The sequence below is a fragment of the Oncorhynchus keta genome, chromosome 29, assembly GCF_023373465.1.
Source record: "Oncorhynchus keta strain PuntledgeMale-10-30-2019 chromosome 29, Oket_V2, whole genome shotgun sequence".
In the NCBI taxonomy this organism is placed as follows: domain Eukaryota; kingdom Metazoa; phylum Chordata; class Actinopteri; order Salmoniformes; family Salmonidae; genus Oncorhynchus; species Oncorhynchus keta.
Window position 1 is genome coordinate 19,660,698 of NC_068449.1, and position 24,442 is coordinate 19,685,139.

A 24,442-nucleotide genomic window follows, 5' to 3' on the forward strand; every position below is an offset into this window, starting at 1 on the left:
TTCTTTTTTCTCATGTTATTCAACTGTTACCATGCACCTGCAAAAAAAGATAGCTCAGATGTGTGAGTGGCTTTTGAATTTTGAAATTATGATCTTGACATGATCAGTCCAATCAAAGCTACTGTAGATATAACGTGATATGACATCATTTTATCTGTGGCCAATGACCTTGAGCCTTATTGGATAGGCACTTCTAATGTAACTCTATGGCAGCACCCAAGGGGCTTGAATTTTGAGGTCTACCCTGAGACTTGGCAGTGACTTACTGTCGCCAGGAGTGACAGAACACTGAGCTAATCATGGCGCAACTAGAGAACATTACCAACACCTACGCTCTGTATTTTCCACTGGCTGTCCCACCGCCACAGGAAGCACTGAGCTAGGCTGAAACACCTGCCTTTTGGAGCTGCCTTACTCACAAGAAATCCAAAAATAGACCATGTTTGTATGCGGCTTTATTACCTACAGTTTATTTATTTTTTTAATGTTTTGTTTCACCTTTATTTAACCTGGTAAGCTAGTGGAGAACAAGTTCTCATTTACAACTGCGACCTGGCCACGATAACACAAAGCAGTGCGACACAAACAACAACACATTTACACATGGAATAAACAAACATACAGTCAATAATACAATAGAAAAAGTATATATACAGTGTATGCAAATGAGGTAGGATGAGGGAGGTAAGGAAATAAATAGGCCATTAGTGGCGAAATAATTACAATATAGCAATTAAACACTGGAGTGATAGATGTGCAAAAGATTAGTGTGCAAGTAGAGATACTGGGGTGCAAAGGAGCAAAATAAATAACAGTATGTGGGATGAGGTAGTTGGATGGGCTATTTACTGATGGGCTATGTACAGGAGCAGTGATCTGTGAGCTGTTCTGACAACTGGTGCTTAAAGTTAGTGAGGGAGATATGAGTCTCCAGCTTCAGTGATTTTTGCAGATCATTCCAATGATAAATGCCAACGTATTAATGCCAAAATAACATGTGAAACAGGTAAACCCTGTTGTTGTTTTTTTACCTAAAAATGTGGGTCTCAAAACAGGTGTCGCTCGGTCCCACCTGCCCTGAAGGACAGGTTGCCACTGATGTAATACTCATATAATGATGTACCATATACAGTGGGGCAAAAAAGTATTTAGTCAGCCACCAATTGTGCAAGTTCTTCCACTTAAAAAGATGAGAGAGGCCTGTAATTTTCATCATAGGTACACTTCAACTATGACAGACAAAATTAGAAAAAGAAATCCAGAAAATCACATTGTAGGATTTTTAATGAATTTATTTGCTAATTATGGTGGAAAATAAGTATTTGGTCACCTACAAACAAGCAAGATTTCTGGCTCTCACAGACCTGTAACTTCTTCTTTAAGAGGCTCCTCTGTCCTCCACTTGTTACCTGTATTAATGGCACCTGTTTGAACTTGTTATCAGTACAAAAGACACCTGTCCACAACCTCAAACAGTCACACTCCAAACTCCACTATAGCCAAGACCAAAGAGCTGTCAAAGGACACCAGAAACAAAATTGTAGACCTGCACCAGGTTGGGAAGATTGAATCTGCAATAGGTAAGCAGCTTGGTTTGAATAAATCAACTGTGGGAGCAATTATTAGGAAATGGAAGACATACAAGACCACTGATAATCTCCCTCGATCTGGGGCTCCACGCAAGATCTCACCCCGTGGAGTCAAAATGATCACAAAAATCCCAGAACCACACGGAGGGACCTAGTGAATGACCTGCAGAGAGCTGGGACCAAAGTAACAAAGCCTACCATCAGTAACACACTACGCCGCCAGGGATTCAAATCCTGCAGTGCCAGACGTGTCCCCCTGCTTAAGCCAGTACATGTCCAGGCCCGTCTGACGTTTGCTAGAGAGCATTTGGATGATCCAGAAGAAGATTGGGAGAATGTCATATGGTCAGATGAAACCAAAATATAACTTTTTGGTAAAAACTCAACTTGTCGTGTTTGGAGGACAAAGAATGCTGAGTTGCATCCAAAGAACACCATACCTACTGTGAAGCATGGGGGTGGAAACATCATGCTTTGGGGATGTTTTTCTGCAAATGGACCAGGACGACTGATCCGTGTAAAGGAAAGAATGAATTGGGCCATGTATCGTGAGATTTTGCGTGAAAACCTCCATCCATCAGCAAGGGCATTGAAGATGAAACGTGGCTGGGTCTTTCAGCATGACAATGATCCCAAACACAACGCCCAGGCAATGAAGGAGTGGCTTCGTAAGAAGCATTTCAAGGTCCTGGAGTGGCCTAGCCAGTCTCCAGATCTCAACCCTATAGAAATTCTTTGGAGGGAGTTGAAAGTCCGTGTTGCCCAGCAACAGCCCCAAAACATCACTGCTCAAGAGGAGATCTGCATGGAGGAATGGGCCAAAATACCAGCAACAGTGTGTGAAAACCTTGTGAATACTTACAGAAAATGTTTGACCTCTGTCATTGCCAACAAAGGGTATATAACAAAGTATTGAGATAAACTTTTGTTATTGACCAAATACTTATTTTCCACCATAATTGGCAAATAAATGCATAAAAAATCCTACAATGTGATTTTCTGGATATCTTTTTCTCAATTTGTCTGAGAACTTGCACAATTGGTGGCTGACTAAATACTTTTTTGCCCCACTTTACTTATACAATTACAGGGCATATAAACAAAGCACTGGGGGACATTATCCTATACAAATACAGGGTTAAATGTACAAAATTATATGACAACCAAAACAGAGCTGGCCAAGTTACAATAGCTAGCTCGCAGTAGAAACTACTAAGTAGTATTATCATAAATATGTCATTCTTGTCGCAGAGTGCATCTTCAGACATAAACACCTGAAAGATATGAAATATGTATTTACATATCAACAAGGACGCACACTGGCCTTGGCTAACACAATTAACGCTAACTGATATAAAAACAAGGATGGCTGGAACTTTCTCTCACTTGACTCCTCTTGATCTTCTTCTCTTGAGTTTGAGATCGCCCAGCATGTTCTGCTCCACTTGACCGGTGGGTGGAGCGACAGCTCTGATATGATAAGCTAACATTACTGATATGATTAACTACAAATACTTCACAGCCTTTTGTACATAGTAGAAGTCGCATGTAAGTGAGACACCCTATCAGAATACAAAGATTCAAACACTTTGTGGTCTGATTGTGTTCAGATTTGGCTGACCACTTCAGGAGGTGGTCTGGGATGTATAATTTGTGTGCAGATTTCTCCTCAGTCTGAACAGAGTCACTATACCGAAAGCGCATACAGTGAACGACCTCATCAGTACTCCTCCCACAAGTCTCCAGAAAACATGTGTTTTGGAACCGAGAGGCACCTTTTCATTATAATGTTGGAGGAAATATGTTAGTTACCTCATACAAGTACTTGGGAGTATGGCTAGATGGTACACTGTCCTACTCTCAGCACGTATCAAAGCTGCAGCCTAAGGTTAAATCTAGGCTTGGTTTCCTCTATAGTAATCGCCCCTCTTTCCCCCCAGCTGCCAAACTAACCCTGATTCAGATCACCATCCTAGCCATGCTAGATTACGGAGACGTAATTTATAGATCGGCAAGTAACAGTGCTCTCGAGCGGCTAAATGTTCATTACCATTCAGCCATCAGATTTGTCACCAATACTTCATATAGGACATATCACTGCACTCTATACTCCTCTGTAAACTGGTCATCTCTATATACTCGTCGCAAGAACCACTGGTTGATTCTTATTTATAAAACCCTCTTAGGCCTCACTCCACCTTATCTGAGATACCTACTGCGGCCCCCATCCTCCACATACAACACCCGTTTTGCCAGTCACATAGGTCCCCAAAGCACACATCCCTGGGTCGCTCCTCTTTTCAGTTTGCTGCAGCAGACCGGAACGAGCTGCAAAAAACACTCAAACTAGACAGTTTTATCTCCATCTTTTCATTCAAAGATTCAATCACGGACACTCTTACTGACAGTTGTGGCTGCATCACGTGATGTATTGTTCTCTCTACCTTTTGTGCTGTTGTCTGTGTCCAATAATGTTTGTACCATGTTTTGTGTTTCTACCATGTTTTGCTGCTGCTATGTTGTGTTGTTACCATGTTGTTGTCATGTTGTGTTGCTTCCATGCTGTGTCGTCAAGTGTTGCTGCCATGTTATATTGTTGTCTTAGGTCTCTCTTTATGTAGTGTTGTGGTGTCTCTCTTGTCATGATGTGTATTTTTAATCCCAGCCCCTGTCCCGCAGGAGGCCTTTTGCCTTTCGGTAGGCCGTCATTGTAAATAAGACTTTTTTTAACTGACTTTCCTTGTTGAAAAAAGGTTTAATAAAAAACGTTTTATAAAGCTCCTGTTGTCTGGGGCTAAGCAGTTCCTCAGATGCCTGAACCAGTCGTCATTAGTTACCACAGCCACGAAGTCATAAACCCCGTTTATTTCTACAATGCATCTTCTTAAAATGTGATTTTGAACCAAACCTTAACCACACTGCTAACCCTCACCTTAAATTGAGACCAAAAAGCACATTTGTCTTTTCATCAATGTTTTCGATTTGCCATTCTGACTTTGTGGCTGTGGTAACTAATGGAAACCTTCCTCAACTGGAGGGCACTTCAGCTGGATGGAAATAAATCAGAGAGGAAGTGAGAGGATTTACTCTGCCCAAATTCTATCCCTGTGAGATAAGCCTTTTTTTGTATGGTTTGTGAGAGTCCCGAATTACGTGATGTTTATTTTATCTAATACAAGTTTCGTAATGTGTAGTCTGTTACAAATGTACTGACATAAGTGGATGCATGTGGTATTCTGGAAACTTTCAGACAAACGACTCACGCGACTATCTTGTAAATATAATAGATCATTTTTGAATAAATATAGTGGGGAATCATCTGTGACCTTTGAAAGGAATGAAAACATGTACATATATTTTCCTCTGAGCCCAACCTGCCTCCAAATGCATATCAACAATAATGCTATATCTCTCAAAGGTTCTTATCATTTCTCACACCTTGTACCCTTTCCCCCTGTGACATAATCAGCCATCAAAAAACTGCAAGCATGCACGATATCTGTCTCAGAATGGATGAAGGCATTATCAGCCATTTTATCTTCTGAGGCTCATTGTCAGAAACAATATGCTGCTTTTTCCACAGTGATGACACATACCTTTTTTTCTCACCAATAGGTGCCCTATTAGAAAACTGCAGGCAGTTAACTCATTACCATACTTATTACCTGCAAAGAATTGCACATGCATGGTGAAATGCTGATTATTTAAGTTCATCAATTTGACAACCTAAAATGTGAGGTAGAAGTGGAAGGGTTCAGTGAAAGTGCAAATGGCTCTAGGGACATGCTGCTGATTAGGTTAGATCTTTCAAGATTACATTTGAGGATCAGTTTATTATGCTTCGGATCAAAAGCATATGTATATGGAGATTCATAAAATACATAATTCAAATTTAAAAAATGATGCCTTTCCCATTACCAAAGAAATTCCCGTTTTTCAGACATGTTCCTATATACAGTATAACTTTTTCCTAGAACACAGCTAACTAAATGCTGACACCGAGTGGTAAGAAAATAATTACAATAACATAGCTTTTCACATAGTGGGTTCTTGTCCAAATCATATTGATAGATGTCAAAGAGTTTGACAGGCGAAAACAAATTTCCAGGAGCCCTCCACCCTATTGCATTCACCTGTCCTGTCCTACCAGAAATAAAGGAAAGGGGATGCAGAAACGCAATGAAGCATCTTTAGGTTGATGAGAATGGGATTTACAGTAAGGTCTTTGCCAATTCATGCATTGAACAATATAGACTACATATTATGTTGATCTAATCATGAAAGCAAAGCAGTGTTCATACTGCACTGTCAAATGTATGGATTAAATTAATTTACTCTGGTACCACTTGCAAAAACACAATAAGTTCTATAGTTATATAAAACATATTTTGATTAAAATATAAAAGCTTTTATATCATAGCATTGTGGTAAAATAGTTAACTCCTGCATCTCCAGATGTAAATTATCAGGATGTATTACGTAAATGCAGTATTATCACCGATAGAACAATGAGCTATACAAATCTTTGGTATTACATGATCTCTTTAAAGTAAAGAAACACTCCCCTCCCTCGTGATGTCCTCAATCACGTCCGCGTCCCATCTCTATCACACAGCGGTAGTATCACGTCAACACAATGATCAACCTCGTTTATTATAATGGAAAACGCGCATTTTTTTCAACAAAGGCTCAGAAAATCTGTGTTGTGTAACTTGCTACTTCATATATTGCAACCGCATCTAAGATAAAATCGCTGTCCCAAATCCGGTAAGCTTAAATGTTGTATGATTTGGGTTGCTAGCTAGCTACCAGCTAGCCTGTTTATGTGGTTACGTTAGGCCGCAGTCTTTTGTATTTCGTCGAGCATGCATTTGCCGTCTTGGCGGAAAATACACGTTTTATCGGGTACACGCAACGATAAGATGCATTACATTTTTTTATATATTTATGACCTGTCACTTCATAATGATGCAACTATCTGTTTTGTATGTCAGCTTCCGCAAAAGGTGTTGGTCTTTCCTCAGTAAATGTGTTTAGTTAGTTGATGCCAATACAATTCAGCAAACTTGTTTAACTAGTTAGTTAGCTGCATTGGGAAGGAGCACATGGAATCAACTAGCTGTTTACATACAAAACCCAAAACATGCATTGCAATAGCTACCAACTACAAAAATATTTGTTTAACTGTAGTTTAGCTTGTCTTATAGGAGATGCATGGGTTAGCAGATATTTCAAGATTTGTGTAGTATTTTGGTCACATTGTACTCAGGCTACGTTATTATCAGGTCAGGTTGGAATGAATACATTTCTCATCTACATTTCAAATAGAGATATTGTTTCTGTCACTGACATTCATTCATGATCTGTCACTGTACATGTTTTGCTTAATAGTGTCATATATAAACATGATCTGTTATTTGAGCATTATAAATGCATAATAACCTTTTATGATTGAAATGTAAAGCCCCAATCTGGATTGACTACTGTTCATGTCATCACCAGTTTGCAGTATATCATACATTTAGCTGACTTAGCATAACTTTTGAGCAGTGGTGCCTATAGAACTAAGAAAATTAACCAACTTTTCAAATCATCAGGGTGGTTTCCTTCACTGTGATCAGAGAAAGAGGAGCGCTCAGACAAACTTAAACTCACAAGACAAAGAAACGTTGGGAGTCTGCGATGGCAGGCGGACGAAGAGGGGCGAACCGCACTGCTTACTGCAGGTCTCCACTGAGCAGTGAGCCAGGCTCGGTCGGCAATGGCAACCACTCTACCAGCTCCCCAGTCACAGGGGTGCGGTCTCGGACAAGGTGAGAGGACAAGGGCATAGTATGGGGTGTCTGGGTTCTGTGTAGAGCACTGTGATATGTGGTTGTAATGATATGTTGTTGTGAGAGTGATTTGTTTATGTTGCATAGGGAAAGGATAAGGGGGATACCTAGTTGTACAACTGATTGCATTTAACTAAAATGTATTTTCCGCGTTTAACCCAACCCCACTGAATCAGATTGATGTGGAGGGCTGCCTTAATCGGCATCCACGTCTTCGGCACCCGGGGAACTGTGGGTTAACTGCCTTGTTCTGGGGCAGAACGACAGATGTTTACCTTGTCAGCTCAGGAATTCGATCCAGCAACCTTTCGGTTACTGGCCCAATGCTCCTACCTGCCAGGCTACCTACTGCCCCAGTGTGTAGGCCTATACCACAGTCATGTCATTATGGAGGGTGATAATAGCTAAAGGCTATTAAGTCTTTAGATATGAACATGTAGTAACACAAAGTATTTCTGTAAGCCCCTGATCATGTGTGTGTTCTAGGAACGGCTCAGGAACGGGCATCTCTAGTCCCCCCTTGGCAGCCCATACGGTGGTTCCTCTGAAGCACTGTAAGATCCCAGAGTTATCCATGGACAGGAATGTGCTGTTTGAGCTGCACTTGTTCTTCTGCCACCTCATCGCCCTTTTTGTCCACTATGTCAACATCTACAAGACTGTCTGGTGGTACCCCCCCTCACACCCCCCCTCACACACCTCGCTGGTGAGTCCCCCCACTCAGACTGTCACTGATGTTATCTGACTGTGTTACTATTTGCTGTCTGTCTGTAATCTGTCTGTTAGAGTTTGTTTGTGGCTCACTTTGGGAGGTGATTGGAGTTTGTTTGTTTGGTTGTGTGGTAACTTCATTGCCATTGTGTGAGGGTTTGATTGTATTTGACCACATTGGTCTCCCGAGTGGTGCAGCGGTCTAAGGCCCTACATCTCAGTGCTAGAGGTGTCACTACAGACCCTGGTTCGATTCCAGACTGTATCACAACCTGCCGTGATTGGGAGTCCTATAGGGTGGCGCACAATTGGCCCAGCGTCTTCCGGGTTAGGGTTTGGCCGAGTAAGACAGTCATTGTAAATAAGAATTTGTTCTTAACTGACGTGCCTAGTTAAATAAAAACATAATGGAGATAGTGTCAGGTTTGATAATGTTCCTGCAGATTTTTATAAATGTCCCGTTTAGGAGAAGGTCCAGGTGTGCATATTTGCCGTCTCCATTCTGTGTACTTCGACATCTTACAAATTACATCTGAAAAGGGATTCCTTTCCAAATGTTGTCACTATACTGTTATAAATGATTTCACTTCTCATGGCATGCTAACTTCATTTCCAGTAAGTAATACAACATCATTATAAAATATTTTGTTTTGTCTAATGCAGAACTTCCACCTCATCGACTATAACATGCTGGTGTTCACAGTCATCATACTGGCTCGCAGGCTGATTGCAGCGATTGTAAAAGAGGTAGGAATTCACACCGCTTGGCAAGTTTGATATTATAGATTTGTTGTAAACAATTCCACCAATGTGCATCTCTTTAATAAAGCAAGTGTTATTGTGTGATATTTGTCAATGTAGGATTTTTTTCCGGCACCTCTATCTCTTTCTGTTTTTCTCAAACCGCTCAGGTCTGTTTCTGTCTCTCAGGTGAATAGTACCTTATTGGCATAACAAACATCATGTCTGTCTGACTCTGCCTCTCTCTCTCTGCCTCTCCAGGCATCCCAGAGTGGGAAGCTCTCGTTCCCTCACTCCATCTTCCTAGTGATGGCACGGTTCGCTGTGCTCACACTGACGGGCTGGAGTCTGTGTCGCTCCCTCATATACCTATTCAGGACCTACTCTGTCCTCAGCCTGCTTTTCCTCTGTTACCCGTGAGTATGGTCAGCCGTCAGACCTCAGTATCACAACCATTCAAGCCAGACTTCACAATGACACAGAGAGAGCCATACATAGCGTACTACTTGCCAAACAACCACATCACTAGTATCAACCTTCACTAGAGCTCAGAGCATTTGTCAAGCTCCACAATGTTTCAGAGCCACTGTATGTGATGTTTCCTATACAGTTCAAAGTTAATCATCACAGTACCGACTAACTCCAGATTAGATTCCTATGATCTGAATAGACTATTATATACCCCTGTCAGTTTGGAATAGATTGGGACCTGAAATTTCTGAAATCCCCTGTTTCCATAGGTTCGGTATGTACATTCCCTTTTTCCGGTTGAACTGCGACTTCCGCCGGGTGGGGCCGCTCTCACCCATCACCAGTATCGGGTCGAAGGAGGTGGGCAGCGTGGGGCGCGGGCGGGACTACCTGACGGTGCTGAAGGAGACGTGGAAGCAGCACACCAGCCAGCTGTACGGGGTCCAGGCCATGCCCACACACGCCTGCTGCCTCTCCCCAGACCTCATCCGCAAGGAGGTGGAGTACCTGAAGATGGACTTCAACTGGAGGATGAAGGAGGTGCTGGTCAGCTCCATGCTCAGTGCCTACTACGTGGCCTTCGTACCTGTATGGTTTGTTAAGGTGAGTACCTATAACTGACTTCCACTGTTATAACTGAGAAGCCTCATGCTCTATGTATGTTGCAGGATGCGCTAGTCCAATTCCCTATGAAGTTGTGTGCTGCGCTGACTGAGATTTGAGAAATGATGGTCTGTCGTCAGAGCTGTTTGTTTTTCACCATAGGGCTGCGTTGTTATATATTGACGAGTTATGTCAACATCATTAGATGGAATACTTGCATTTCTTAATGCCTGCAGTTGTAATGGGCGGCGCACAATTGGCTCAGCGTCGTCCAGGTTAGAGGAGGGTTTGGCCGGGATGGGTCGTCATTGTAAATAAGAATTTGTTCTTAACTGACTTTCCTAGTTTAATAAAGGTTAAACAAATAATAATGTAATGTATGTCTGAGGTGCTGTGTTTTTCTGTCTTCGGAATCTGGTTGTGTGCTGGTCCTCTGAAGAGCACACAGTACGTGGACAAGCGCTGGTCCTGTGAGCTCTTCATCCTGGTGTCTGTCAGTACCTCAGTCATCCTCATGAGACACCTGCTGCCCCCGCGCTACTGTGACCTCCTCCACAAGGCTGCAGCACACCTGGGCTGCTGGCACAAAGTGGACCCTTCTCTCTGCTCCAACGTCCTGCAGCACATGTAAGTACCACTAGTGAGGTGGCATCACGGCCCGAGGAGCACTAATGATAGGTGTTCCTCAGTGTTTTGGGAGGGATTATAACACTAATTACTCTAGTAATAACATGTTAGTAATTGTTGTATATTACTACAGTTATTACAGTGCTATGACACCGGTATAACAACTGAATATAAATCATTAATCTGATATTTGAACCCTTTCTCTCCTACAGATGGACGGAAGAGTACATGTGGCCCCAGGGTGTCCTGGTCAAACACAATAAGAATGTTTACAAGGCCATGGGGCACTACAATGTGGCTGTCCCCTCAGACGTCTCCCACTATCGCTTCTATGTAAGTAACACCAACTGCAAGACGGTTCTTGTTTGAGCCTCAGGCAGCCACAGCTAAAGGACTGGTTGCACTTCCAGACATTGTTTGTTCAATAACAACATGCCTCCTTTTTTTTCTTCATCTATTTTTATCCTTTAGTTTTTCTTCAACAAGCCCTTACGAATATTGAACATCCTCATCATCTTGGAAGGTGCTATGATATTCTACCAGCTCTACTCGTTGATATGCTCAGAAAAGTGGCATCAGACGATATCCTTGGCTTTAATTCTCTTCAGCAACTACTACGCCTTCTTCAAGCTTCTCAGAGACAGAATAGTCTTAGGCAAGGCATACTCATACTCAAACAGCTCATCTGACCAGAAGATAAGTTAAAGATAAGCTATTGTTGGTCATTTATTATGGAACAAGAAAAACACGCATGAAAGCTTTGTATTTTTTCTACAACTGCATTTTGTGTCACTGTTGTTTTTGTTCTGATCTGCCATAATAAAAATAAACATATTTTTGTATTCCTTTCAAGGTTGTGCCTGTGATTATTTTATAGTTGAACTCTTGAGTTAACTGTGCTCTCTGGTGTCTCCATGATCTGTTTTCCACTAGAGGGCTCTTTACAGTACCACTCCCTACAACTCTATACTTCTTTTCACCAACAGATGTCAATATAATTATTTTCTCAATATAGATATTAGATATGCAGCATTTCAATATATTCAAAGAGTGAACAATTGACAAAGAAAGTGTGGCCCCAGGGCCCCTATATATAGTATATATAGCTATGCTGTGTTTCTTTTTTTTCTTAAAAAAAAATGTGCCTATTCGCAGAAGACAGGGCTCCCTGAAGCTGCTAATAACTTAAGCAAACAATTCAAACATTTTACAATTTCTTCAGGGGCCTCAACTCTACTACAGGCTGGTGACATTTTTCTCGAGAGTTTTGGTATTTTCCCAAGGGTATCTTGCAAAATAATCTTCAATTCACCCCTTTTTCTTGGCAAGCAGGTCTACCTGACTGAGCCACATTGAATGCACTTGAGCATCCTCCAACAACCATCCCATGGGACCTCAATTACCTGGCTTGCACTCCATCCAGGGCTTGACCAATCAGACTTGTGAGACCCTTAGAATAATATGACAATGGGTGGATTTGATTATGCTGAGCCGCAGGGCACCAGTCTATGGCCCACGACATGAACGAGCAAAAGTGGTGAGGGAGAAGCACCCTTCTCAAACCGAACAGTAATATTCGTTGCCGGCCATGTCAACAAGGCATTATGTTACATTGTCCAGAAACATTCAATATCTCTTCCATAAAATGAATGTTTTTACATTTTCAAATTAGTTTTAATTAGGAAGCCAGATAAAGTGTTTTTATCAAAAGCAATCAGTTTTGCATGTGAAAACACAGAATCCTACTCATTAGTCCATGTGCTTAATTACGTCACTTTTGTTTTGAGACAACTTCACCATGGGCTTTGAAAGGGGCATCTGGCTCATGCCGGGAGGCAGCCTGGTTCCAAATGCAATCAACTTTCAACCGTTGCAAAACACGCATACCTGGGCACCTGGATCAAAACAATCAGAATCCCTTCAATTATAGTGTATGTTCCCGCTCATTGGATCCCATTCCAATTGGGGAAAATGTAGTATCTGGCCCTTTAAAAGCTGCAATATGTACCTTTTTGGGTGACCCCACCAAATTCACATAAAAATGTGTATTATAGATATATTATCATTGAAAACAAGTCTAAGAAGTGGTAGATCTATTCTATGTGTACTATTTCTATGCTTCCCGTCTGTTACTTTCAGTTTTGTATGCCAGCTTCAAACAACTGAAAATACAACATTTTGGGTTATTGAACATATATTTCACCATGGTTTAAATGGTACAATGACTCTCTACACTTGTTGCTTGTTTTGTCACATAACCTGATATTAGGCGAACTATTAGAATTTTAGCAACCAGGAAATGGTAGAGTGTATTTCTGTATATTTAGCCTTTTAAAGGTACCATCTAGACAGCTGTGAAATATATTTTTTTAATAACCAAAAAGATTATATTATCAGCTGTTTGAAGCTGGTGTACAAAACTGAAAGTAAACTAAACTTATGAACGGGAAGCATAGAAATAGCACAAATAGAACAGTTCTACCGCTTCTTAGTCTTGCATTCAATGAGAATGGCAGATCTATAAATTAACTTTCTATGTGAATTGGTCGGGTCGCCCAAAAAGTTACATATTGCAACTTTAAATGCAAGATATAGATAGATGTCTCAGTGCGCTCCAAGTACCCCGCTTGCGATTCTATACTGAACAAAAATACAATCGAAACATGTAATGTGTTGGTCCGATGTTTCATGAGCTGAAATAAAAGATCCCAGAAATGTTCCATACGCACCAATTGCTTGTTTTTCTCAAATTGTGTGCTCAAATTGGTTTACATCCCTGTTATAGTGAGCTTTTCTCCTTTGCCAAGACAATCCATCCATCTGACAGGTGTGGCATATCAAGAAGCTGATTAAACAGCATGATCAATACACAGGTGCACCTTGTGTTGGGGACAATAAAAAGCAACTCTGAAATGTGCAGTTTTATCACAACACAATGCAACAGTTGTCTCAGTTTTGAGGGAGTGTGCAATTGACATGCTGACTGAAGAGTTGTTGCCAGAAAATGTCATGTTAATTTCTCTACCATAAGCCATCTCCAATGACGTTTTAGAGAATTTGACAGTATTTCCAACCAGCCACACAACCGCAAACCTTGTGTAACCACGCCAGCCCAGGACCTCCACATTCGGCTTCTTCACCTCTGTGACTGACCACCCGGACAGCAGAAATGTGTATGAACTGTAAGTCAGTAAAGTCATTGAAATTGTTGAATGTTGCGTTTATATTTGTGTTCAGTATATTTAAGGTGTTCTATGGGGCTCTTGTACACAAGTCTACTGTCGTTTTTTCCAAATTAGACAACCTCAATGAGAAACATTTTATTGGGAAAACTAACTAGGCGTTCATTCAACAGATTATTTTGTGCGTTATACATTCGGTAAGTGATCCATTGTCTTCCGATAGACGCATTCATTTGTTCGTGTCATTGACATGGTTTACTGCAAATGCGCCATTGAGATTTATATTTATTTATATTATGCACTTCTTTTTCTTAATTCCAGTTTACAACATTGCGAGTGAGTTAATGTATTTTACAGCGTGGTGGTGAACAAGTTGACAGTGTGGTTAGTGGCCATCTGTGGACCATAGTAGTCCACTGATTCAAGTTCAGTTGGAGGATGACTATATAGCCCATTCTGTATCCGTAATAACTAGTGTATGAAAGATAAAATGAATTAACCATTGTAATACAAAAAAACAACCATAATAGTGTATAGTATCTGGGCTAGATAGTAGACTATAATAAAACGAAGAACGGTGCGAATCAACGTCCTAGAATAAACACGTCAAGTAATTGGACATTCACATTGGTGTCTGATCCAATCCACTGTCATTATCTCTGACTCCGCTTACCCACGCAGCCATCTGTCAGAAAGTGTTAGCCCTTTTAATAAATGTAAAGCAATGTGTTCGTGGGATCGTTCTATATCTATTTGATTTCTTGAAATTATAAAGAACCTTGGTACCAGTGAAATGTAGGCCTACAAGATGTCACACATCACTTACAGGTAATATAAACTATTCAGACCCCTTGATTCTTCCCACATTATGTTGTTACAGCCATATTCTAAAATGTATTACATTCAATCAACACACAATACCCCATAATGACAAAGTGAAAACAGGTTTTTAGAAATGTTAGCAAATATATTAAAAAAACAAAACAGAAATAGCTTGTTTACATAAATATTGAAGGTCCCCAAGAACACAGTGGCCTCATTCATTTTAAAATGTAAGAAGGTTGGAACCACCAAGATTCTTCCTAAAGTTGGCTGCCCGGCCAAACTGAGCAATCGGGGTAGAAGGGAATTGGTCAGGGAGGTCACCAAGAACCTGATGGTCACTCTGACGATCTCTCCAGCACTCCACCAAATAGGTCTCTATGGTAGAGTGGCCAGACAGAAGCCACTTCTCAGTGAAAGGCACAAGACAGCCCGCTTGGAGTTTGCCAAATGCACCTAAAGGACTCTCTGACCATGATAAACAAGATTATCTGGTCTGATGAAACCAAGATTGAACTCTTTGGCCTGAATGCCAAGCATCACGTTTGGCTGAAATCTGACACCATGCATACAGTGAAGCATGGTGATGGCAGCATCATGCGGTGGAGACTTTTCAGTGGCAGGGACTGTGAGACTAGTCAGGATTGAGGGAAAGATGAACGGAGCAAAGTACAGAGATATCCTTGATGAAAATCTGCTCCAGAGCGCTCAGGACTTCAGACAGGGGTGAAGGTTCACTTTCCAACAGGACAACGACCCTAAGCACACAGCCAAGATAATCAAATCAAATGTATTTATATAGCCCTTCGTACATCAGCTGATATCTCAAAGTGCTGTACAGAAACCCAGGCTAAAACCCCAAACAGCAAGCAATGCAGGTGTAGAAGCACGGTGGCTAGGAAAAACTCCTAATACAGGAGTGGCTTCGGGTCAAGTCTCTAAATGTCCTTGAGTGGCCCAGTCAGAGCCCGGACTTGAAAAAAATCTCTGGAGAGACCTGAAAATAGCTGTGCAGCGACGCTCCCTATCCAACCTGACAGAGCTTGAGAGGATCTATAAAGAAGAATGGGATACAGGTGTGCCAAAGTTGTAGTGTCATACCCAAGAATATTGTAATCACTGCTTCAACAAATACTGAGTAAAGATTGTCATAATGGGGTATTGTGTGTAGATTGATGAGGGGGAAAAACGGTTTAATCAAATTTAGAATAAGGCTGTAAAGTAACAAAATGTGGAAAAAGTCAAGGGGTCTGAATACTTTCTGATTGCACTGTATGTAAAATCATTACACCTGCATGATTGTCCACAGGTTTTCACCTACAGAAGTTGAAAGACTTGTTTGCAATGTGTTGTCAGACCAATTACAAGGAAATTATGCATTCTAAAAATACCTCTCAGTGGAACTGTTTGCACAAGCCTGGGAGGGACAGGCATTCTCAAATGAATCCTCCCCATTGGATGTTTTCCACACAAGCATATATTATTACCTGGATGCGTGAGCTTGTTCACCTTGAAAATGTACAAAGCTAGTCAAAATGCTGAATATTTGAGAATATAGCTAAAGCTCAGGTGGGGGTATTAGGTCATGTGCTTTCACCCTGGCAGCCATCCAGCCATGAACCTCCTGCAGTTAACCCCTGCATTGTTTTCCAGAGGATTGTGTGTCAGTGATAGAAGAGGCTACTTTAATGTAGCAGCCTACATTGACTGGCAGAATTCAAGATACAGCAAGTATTACCTTTTAAAATGAGATAATTACATCGAGTTGACATTCAGCAGGTCTACCAAGTCAAATGTCTGTTGGCAGGTGGTTCACTCATTACTTTTGGCCTCTTAGGTCTGATTTTCCGTTTTCCTAGCTTAAAATCCATAGAGAAACTGTTATGATTGTACTTTACATGCATTTCCTTAGCTCACACCATGTTCATCCTCCAATCCCTCTCCAGTCTTGTCAGGGATGGGATGCGCTAGATCCTGACTTCCTACCTTTGTTGTTGTTACAGGACGTTCTGAAGCTTAGGCAGGGGCCACTCATCTTACCCAGAGGGCTTCACACTGACAAGTCATGGAGGACAATCGCAATAAGTGGAGCCCCAAAGTGTTTCTCCTCCAGCCCCCTCCTCCCCCGGTAAAACCCTGCAAGCTCTGTCCTCCCCTCCAGCCACATTTTCCCTTAGCCTCCCCCAACCCCCTCTCCCCAAAAAACAGAGGCAAGCTCAAGAGGTCCATCGGAGTAGCAGGACTGTCAAATATGTGGTCATAGCAGCTGCATAGCAGCTACACCAAACAAGTTTTGGAACAGTCACAATGTCTAATTTTACAGGTCAGTCAAATGGAGGTTGTATAAATATGGTATTAGGGTACAGGTTTGACCAGCTTAATGTTTGCTATACTCCTGTTTTCTGTTGATTCCAGTTGTCTGGCTTCTTTTCACCAGGCCCAATAAGGAGAAGGCCATGACTCCCCAGCCAGCAGGGCCCACCAGTAAGTTGGCCCAGTACTCTACACTGCAGCACTCCATCCTTACGGACATCTCTGATGTGAGAGAGATGGCGGGAGGCCTCCTCAACCTGCTCAATGACTTCCACTCCATAAAATTGCAGGCTTTTGGTAAGATGACCATGGACATCCCTGTGAATACTGAGACCCAGTTATTCAGTGGAAATGTGTCCATTTGTTTTACATTAAACCATAGTGCAATGGTTACATAGGAAGTTCTGTATTTTATACAGGTATGTAAAGGTGTCACTGCAACCTTAATTAAAGGTCCTAAATTATGTCACCATTGCCCTTGATTCTAAGCAATATTGTGCTGCTATTTTTATTGACTTGGCCAAAGCTTTTGATACGGTAGACCATTCCATTCCTGTGGGCCAGCTAAGGAGTATTGGTGTCTTGGAGGGGTCTTTGGCCTGGTTTGCTAACTACCTCTCTCAGTGTATAAAGTCAGAACATCTGCTGTCTTAGCGACTGCTTGTCATCAAGGGAGTACACCACGGTTCGATCCTAGGCCCCACTCCCTTCTCAATTTACATCAACATCATAGCTGAAAGCCGTAGGAAGCTCTCTCATCCATTTGTATGCAGATGATACAGTCTTATACTCAGCTGGCCCCTCTTCAGATTATGTGCTAAATGCTCTACAACAAAGATTTCTTAGTGTCCAACAAGCTCTCTCTGCCCTTAACCTTGTTCTGTACAGCTTCAAAACATAGGTCATGTGGTTTGGTAAGAATAATGCCCTTCTCCCCACCGGTGTGATTACGACCTCTGAGGGTTTAGAGATTGAGGTATTCACCTCATACAAGTACTTGGGAGTATGGCTAGATGGTACACTGTCCTTCTTTCAGCACATCAAATCAAATCAAATGTATTTATATAGCCCTTCGTACATCAGCTGATATCTCAAAGTGCTGTACAGAAACCCAGCCTAAAACCCCAAACAGCAAGCAATGGCAAACATACAAAATCAGCAGGGGATCAAATACTTTTTTCCCTCACTGTATATATAAAAAAAGAAATGTGAATCACATTTTTATTTGTTGTACCCCAGTTTGTAAATACCTGCTCTATCGTAATCGCTCCTCTTTCACCCCAGCTGCCAAACGAACCCTGATTCAGTTGACCATCTTACCCATGCTAGATTTCAGAGAAGTAATTTATATCGGCAGGTAAGGGTAATTTTTATCGGCAGGTAAGGGTGCTCTCGAGCGGCCAGATATTCTTTACCATACGGCCATCAGATTTGCCACCAATGCTCCTTATAGGACACATCACTGTACGCTATACTCCTCTGTAAACTGGTCATCTCTGTATACATGTAATCCCACTGGTTGATTTATAAAACCCTCTTAGGCCTCACTCAGCCCTCATCTTCCACATTCAACACCTGTTCCGCCAGTCACACTCTGTTAAAGGTTCCCAAAGAACACACATCCCTGTGTCGCTCCTCTTTTCAGTTCGCTGCAGCTAGTGACTGGAATGAGCTTCAAAAACACTCAAACTAGACAGTTTTATTTACATCTTTTCATTCAAAGATTTAATCATGGACACTCTTACTGACAGTTGTGGCTGCTTCGCGCCTTTTGCCTTCTGCTAGGTCATCATTGTAATTAAGAATTTGTTCTTAACTGACTTGCCTAGTTAAATAAATGTTAAATATATATATATTTTTTTAAAAGGGCAATGGTTATTTACATGCTGTCTGTAAATAAGCAGAGTGTGGTTGTTCCCACACATTCATGTTTACATCCTTAGCAGATGCTCTTGAATAAAAAAAAAATCTAACACACTGATGTCTTTTGGACAACATCCAGTCCACAAATGTGATAATGCATGCTTTTCACATCCTATCCAGGCACGCAGTAGTTGGCTGTGGAGAGGCAGCATACACTGACAGACCAGAAAGTTTGACCTCAGGCCCGAAATGTGAAATGTGTCCATTGTTAGTTTGATTTCTAGCATCCACTGCTGTGGTGTGGTATGTGTGAGTGTACAGTATGTGTGAGTGTGGTGCGAAAGCTCTTCAGCTCATATGGGTGCCAAGAATACTCTGTAGCCATAGCAGCAAGCAATAATGTAGCAGCAAAACAGATGGGCTGTGAAATTAATTTTGTACTGTGTATGTTAGCTAGTAGAATTGACTAATTTGGGCTGATCTAGGGTTTACGAACAGTGATACAGTGATTGATGTTGTGAGTGTCATGTATTGAGCTAGCATTCTGTAGGCTATTGTTCTGTTAGCCTATACTTCCATCTAATTATGTTTTACTGTGATTACCCCAACATGGCACTATAAAAATGAAAATGTTGCAACAAGTTCCTAATAACACCTGTATAAAGTTTTTTTAAAAAGCACTGCAACGTTACTTGCCTGTTTGTGGTCCGCCTGTTATTTTGCACGATTCTTGCCATTCTCCTTTGACCTCTCTCATCAACTAGCTGTTTTCGCCCACAGGACTGCCGCTGATTGGATGTTTTTTGTTTGTCGCACCATTGACGGTAAACCCTAGACCAGTGGTTACCAACCTTTTCTCAGTCAAGATCACCTTCTGAGTCCAAAAGCAAGCTGAGATCTACCGCACAGATTTGTTTTCAAATTACTTAAAAAACCTATGCAAAATAAGCCTATACAGAATTAACCTATTTAAAACAGTTCTGTAACAATGTTTGTGCAGTAGGCTATAGGCCCAATACATTATCATTGCATATCAGCAACGCCTGAATTGCCCTGACAATGTTGTTCTTCTCAGACCATTACACTGGTAATATATATTTTGTTGTATTACTTGTGAGGCACAGCTGAGTGAGCATAATCATTACCTTTTCTTTTTTTACTGAACTGATGGCCTGCATCTGATGTCAGATAGGGGATGGCGATAGCACTGGTGAGGCTGCCTCTCACCTGACTCACCTTCCCTCCTACATTTAACATTTACATTTAACTCATTTAGCAGACGCTCTTATCCAGAGCGACTTACAAATTGGTGCATTCACCTTATGACATCCAGTGGAACAGCCACTTTACAATAGTGCATCTAAATCTTTTAGGGGGGTGAGAAGGATTGCTTATCCTATCCTAGGTATTCCTTAAAGAGGTGGGGTTTCAGGTGTCTCCGGTGTCCTGGCGTCGTGAGGGAGTTTGTTCCACCATTGGGGGGCCAGAGCAGCGAACAGTTTTGACTGGGCTGAGCGGGAACTGTACTTCCTCAGTGGTAGGGAGGCGAGCAGGCCAGAGGTGGATGAACGCAGTGCCCTTGTTTGGGTGTAGGGCCTGATCAGAGCCTGGAGGTACTGAGGTGCCGTTCCCCTCGCAGCTCCGTAGGCAAGCACCATGGTCTTGTAGCGGATGCGAGCTTCAACTGGAAGCCAGTGGAGAGAGCGGAGGAGCGGGGTGACGTGAGAGAACTTGGGAAGGTTGAACACCAGACGGGCTGCGGCGTTCTGGATGAGTTGTAGGGGTATAATGGCACAGGCAGGGAGCCCAGCCAACAGCGAGTTGCAGTAATCCAGACGGGAGATGACAAGTGCCTGGATTAGGACCTGCGCCGCTTCCTGTGTGAGGCAGGGTCGTACTCTGCGGATGTTGTAGAGCATGAACCTACAGGAACGGGCCACCGCCTTGATGTTAGTTGAGAACGACAGCGTGTTGTCCAGGATCACGCCAAGGTTCTTAGCGCTCTGGGAGGAGGACACAATGGAGTTGTCAACCGTGATGGCGAGATCATGGAACGGGCAGTCCTTCCCCGGGAGGAAGAGCAGCTCCGTCTTGCCGAGGTTCAGCTTGAGGTGGTGATCCGTCATCCACACTGATATGTCTGCCAGACATGCAGAGATGCGATTCGCCACCTGGTCATCAGAAGGGGGAAAGGAGAAGATTAATTGTGTGTCGTCTGCATAGCAATGATAGGAGAGACCATGTGAGGTTATGACAGAGCCAAGTGACTTGGTGTATAGCGAGAATAGGAGAGGGCCTAGAACAGAGCCCCCTGGGGGACACCAGTGGTGAGCGCGTGGTGAGGAGACAGATTCTCGCCACGCCACCTGGTAGGAGCGACCTGTCAGGTAGGACGCAATCAAGCGTGGGCCGCGCCGGAGATGCCCAACTCGGAGAGGGTGGAGAGGAGGATCTGATGGTTCACAGTATCGAAGGCAGCCGATAGGTCTAGAAGGATGAGAGCAGAGGAGAGAGAGTTAGCTTTAGCAGTGCGGAGCGCCTCCGTGATACAGAGAAGAGCAGTCTCAGTTGAATGACTAGTCTTGAAACCTGACTGATTTGGATCAAGAAGGTCATTCTGAGAGAGATAGCGGGAGAGCTGGCCAAGGACGGCACGTTCAAGAGTTTTGGAGAGAAAAGAAAGAAGGGATACTGGTCTGTAGTTGTTGACATCGGAGGGATCGAGTGTAGGTTTTTTCAGAAGGGGTGCAACTCTCGCTCTCTTGAAGATGGAAGGGACGTAGCCAGCGGTCAGGGATGAGTTGATGAGCGAGGTGAGGTAAGGGAGAAGGTCTCCGGAAATGGTCTGGAGAAGAGAGGAGGGGATAGGGTCAAGCGGGCAGGTTGTTGGGCGGCCGGCCGTCACAAGACGCAAGATTTCATCTGGAGAGAGAGGGGAGAAAGAGGTCAGAGCACAGGGTAGGGCAGTGTGAGCAGAACCAGCGGTGTCGTTTGACTTAGCAAACGAGGATCGGATGTCGTCGACCCTCTTTTCAAAATGGTTGACGAAGTCATCTGCAGAGAGGGAGGAGGGGGGGGAGGGGGAGGAGGATCCAGGAGGGAGGAGAAGGTGGCAAAGAGCTTCCTAGGGTTAGAGGCAGATGCTTGGAATTTAGAGTGGTAGAAAGTGGCTTTAGCAGCAGAGACAGAGGAGGAAAATGTAGAGAGGAGGGAGTGAAAGGATGCCAGGTCCGCAGGGAGGCGACTTTTCCTCCATTTCCGCTCGGCTGCCCGGAGCCCTGTTCTGTGAGCTCGCAATGAGTCGTCGAGCCACGGAGCGGGAGGGGAGGACCGAGCCGGCCTGGAGGATAGGGGACATAGAGAGTCAAAGGATGCAGAAAGGGAGGGTTGAGGAGGCAGAATCAGGAGATAGGTTGGAGAAGGTTTGAGCAGAGGGAAGAGATGATAGGATGGAAGAGGAGAGAGTAGCGGGGGAGAGAGAGCGAAGGTTGGGACGGCGCGATACCATCCGAGTAGGGGCAGTGTGGGAAGTGTTGGATGAGAGCGAGAGGGAAAAGGATACAAGGTAGTGGTCGGAGACTTGGAGGGGAGTTGCAATGAGGTTAGTGGAAGAACAGCATCTAGTAAAGATGAGGTCGAGCGTATTGCCTGCCTTGTGAGTAGGGGGGCAAGGTGAGAGGGTGAGGTCAAAAGAGGAGAGGAGTGGAAAGAAGGAGGCAGAGAGGAATGAGTCAAAGGTAGACGTGGGGAGGTTAAAGTCGCCCAGAACTGTGAGAGGTGAGCCGTCCTCAGGAAAGGAGCTTATCAAGGCATCAAGCTCATTGATGAACTCTCCGAGGGAACCTGGAGGGCGATAAATGATAAGGATGTTAAGCTTGAAAGGGCTGGTAACTGTGACAGCATGGAATTCAAAGGAGGCGATAGACAGATGGGTAAGGGGAGAAAGAGAGAATGACCACTTGGGAGAGATGAGGATCCCGGTGCCACCACCCCGCTGACCAGAAGCTCTCGGGGTGTGCGAGAACACGTGGGCGGACGAAGAGAGAGCAGTAGGAGTAGTAGTGTTATCTGTGGTGATCCATGTTTCCGTCAGTGCCAAGAAGTCGAGGGACTGGAGGGAGGCATAGGCTGAGATGAACTCTGCCTTGTTGGCCAGCAGATCGGCAGTTCCAGAGGCTACCGGAGACCTGGAACTCCACGTGGGTCGTGCGCGCTGGGACCACCAGATTAGGGTGGCCGCGGCCACGCGGTGTGGAGCGTTTGTATGGTCTGTGCAGAGAGGAGAGAACAGGGATGGACAGACACATAGTTGACAGGCTACAGAAGAGGCTACGCTAATGCAAGGAGATTGGAATGACAAGTGGACTACACGTCTCGAATGTTCAGAAAGTTAAGCTTACGTAGCAAGAATCTTATTGACTAAAATGATTAAAATGATACAGTACTGCTGAAGTAGGCTAGCTGGCAGTGGCTGCGTTGTTGACTTTGTAGGCTAGCTGGCAGTGGCTGCGTTGTTGACACTACACTAATCAAGTCGTTCCGTTGAGTGTAATAGTTTCTACAGTGCTGCTATTCGGGGGCTAGCTGGCTAGCTAGCAGTGTTGATTACGTTACGTTGCGTTAAAAGAATGACAATAGCTGGCTAGCTAACCTAGAAAATCGCTCTAGACTACACAATTATCTTTGATACAAAGACGGCTATGTAGCTAGCTACGATCAAACAAATCAAACCTCTCTCCCTCCCTCCGCTGAGAAAAGAGGACACAGTCTTCCAGCTGATGGCGATTCATGTTATCACTCCGATGACCGATCAGAGACAGTGAAATATTCCTCGATATTAAAAAGGACAAGCCGCTAATAATAACAACGCAAGCTTTGGAAACACTTTGCTGTACTCATTCATTACAGCTGCAGTGCTGGTTGTAGTGTGAGTGGAAGTAGTGGGAACGCTAGCTTTGGGACACAAAATCAGAAACACACTTATAGGCCTAAAAGTGTTGAACAAAATGTTGACCGTGCTGAATAACAATTTAACATGAACATACTTAGAAGCTCTTTGCTGTATTCATTTAGTCTCAAGTCATCAACTTTGCTGTGCGCTCGAGGCTTCTTTTTCGAGGAAACTGTGCAGACACAGTGATCTAAGCAATAAGCAGACACATTAAATAGTTCAAAATGCTGACACTTTGCCTTCCCGCTGCTATGGCTGCTGAATCAAGTGCACCTAACACCAACAGCACAAAACACAAGGCTTTATCGTAGTTTTTACAGAAATGTTTGGTGATCATCTACAAATGCCTTGGTGACCACCTCCCTAGAAACTGTCGTGCGTGAAAAGCACAGGAGGCTGGCTATTACTGGCGCATAATGAAACCTGCGCACCTGACTCACTATCTGTAGGAGCGAACCATTTATGTGAATTGGGTAGTACCAGTCAAAAGTTCGGACACACCTACTCATTCAAGGGTTTTTCTTTTGTGAAGACATGAAAACTATAAAATAACACATATGAAATCATGTAGTAAACAAAAATGTGTTAAACAAATCAAAATACACTACCGGTCAAAGGTTTTAGAACACCTCATTCAAGGGTTTTTCTTTATTTGACTATTTTCTACATTGTAGAATAAAATTGAAGACATCAAACCTATGAAAAAAAAACACATATGGAATCATATAGTAACCA

The 24,442-nt window shown here is 43.1% G+C and overlaps 1 protein-coding gene across 1 annotated transcript; it reads left to right on the forward strand.

The window, feature by feature from the left end:
• The first annotated feature begins 6,162 nt into the window (after positions 1–6,162).
• On the forward strand, positions 6,163–11,428 carry LOC118362413 (transmembrane protein 39B). Its single transcript, XM_035742722.2, has 9 exons — positions 6,163–6,356; positions 7,187–7,402; positions 7,910–8,129; positions 8,798–8,881; positions 9,137–9,291; positions 9,616–9,949; positions 10,389–10,576; positions 10,789–10,909; positions 11,048–11,428. The coding sequence occupies exons 2-9, from the start codon at positions 7,272–7,274 to the stop codon at positions 11,279–11,281; spliced, it is 1,467 nt and encodes a 488-aa protein (XP_035598615.1). The 5' UTR covers positions 6,163–6,356; positions 7,187–7,271; the 3' UTR covers positions 11,282–11,428.
• The last annotated feature ends 13,014 nt before the right edge of the window (positions 11,429–24,442 follow it).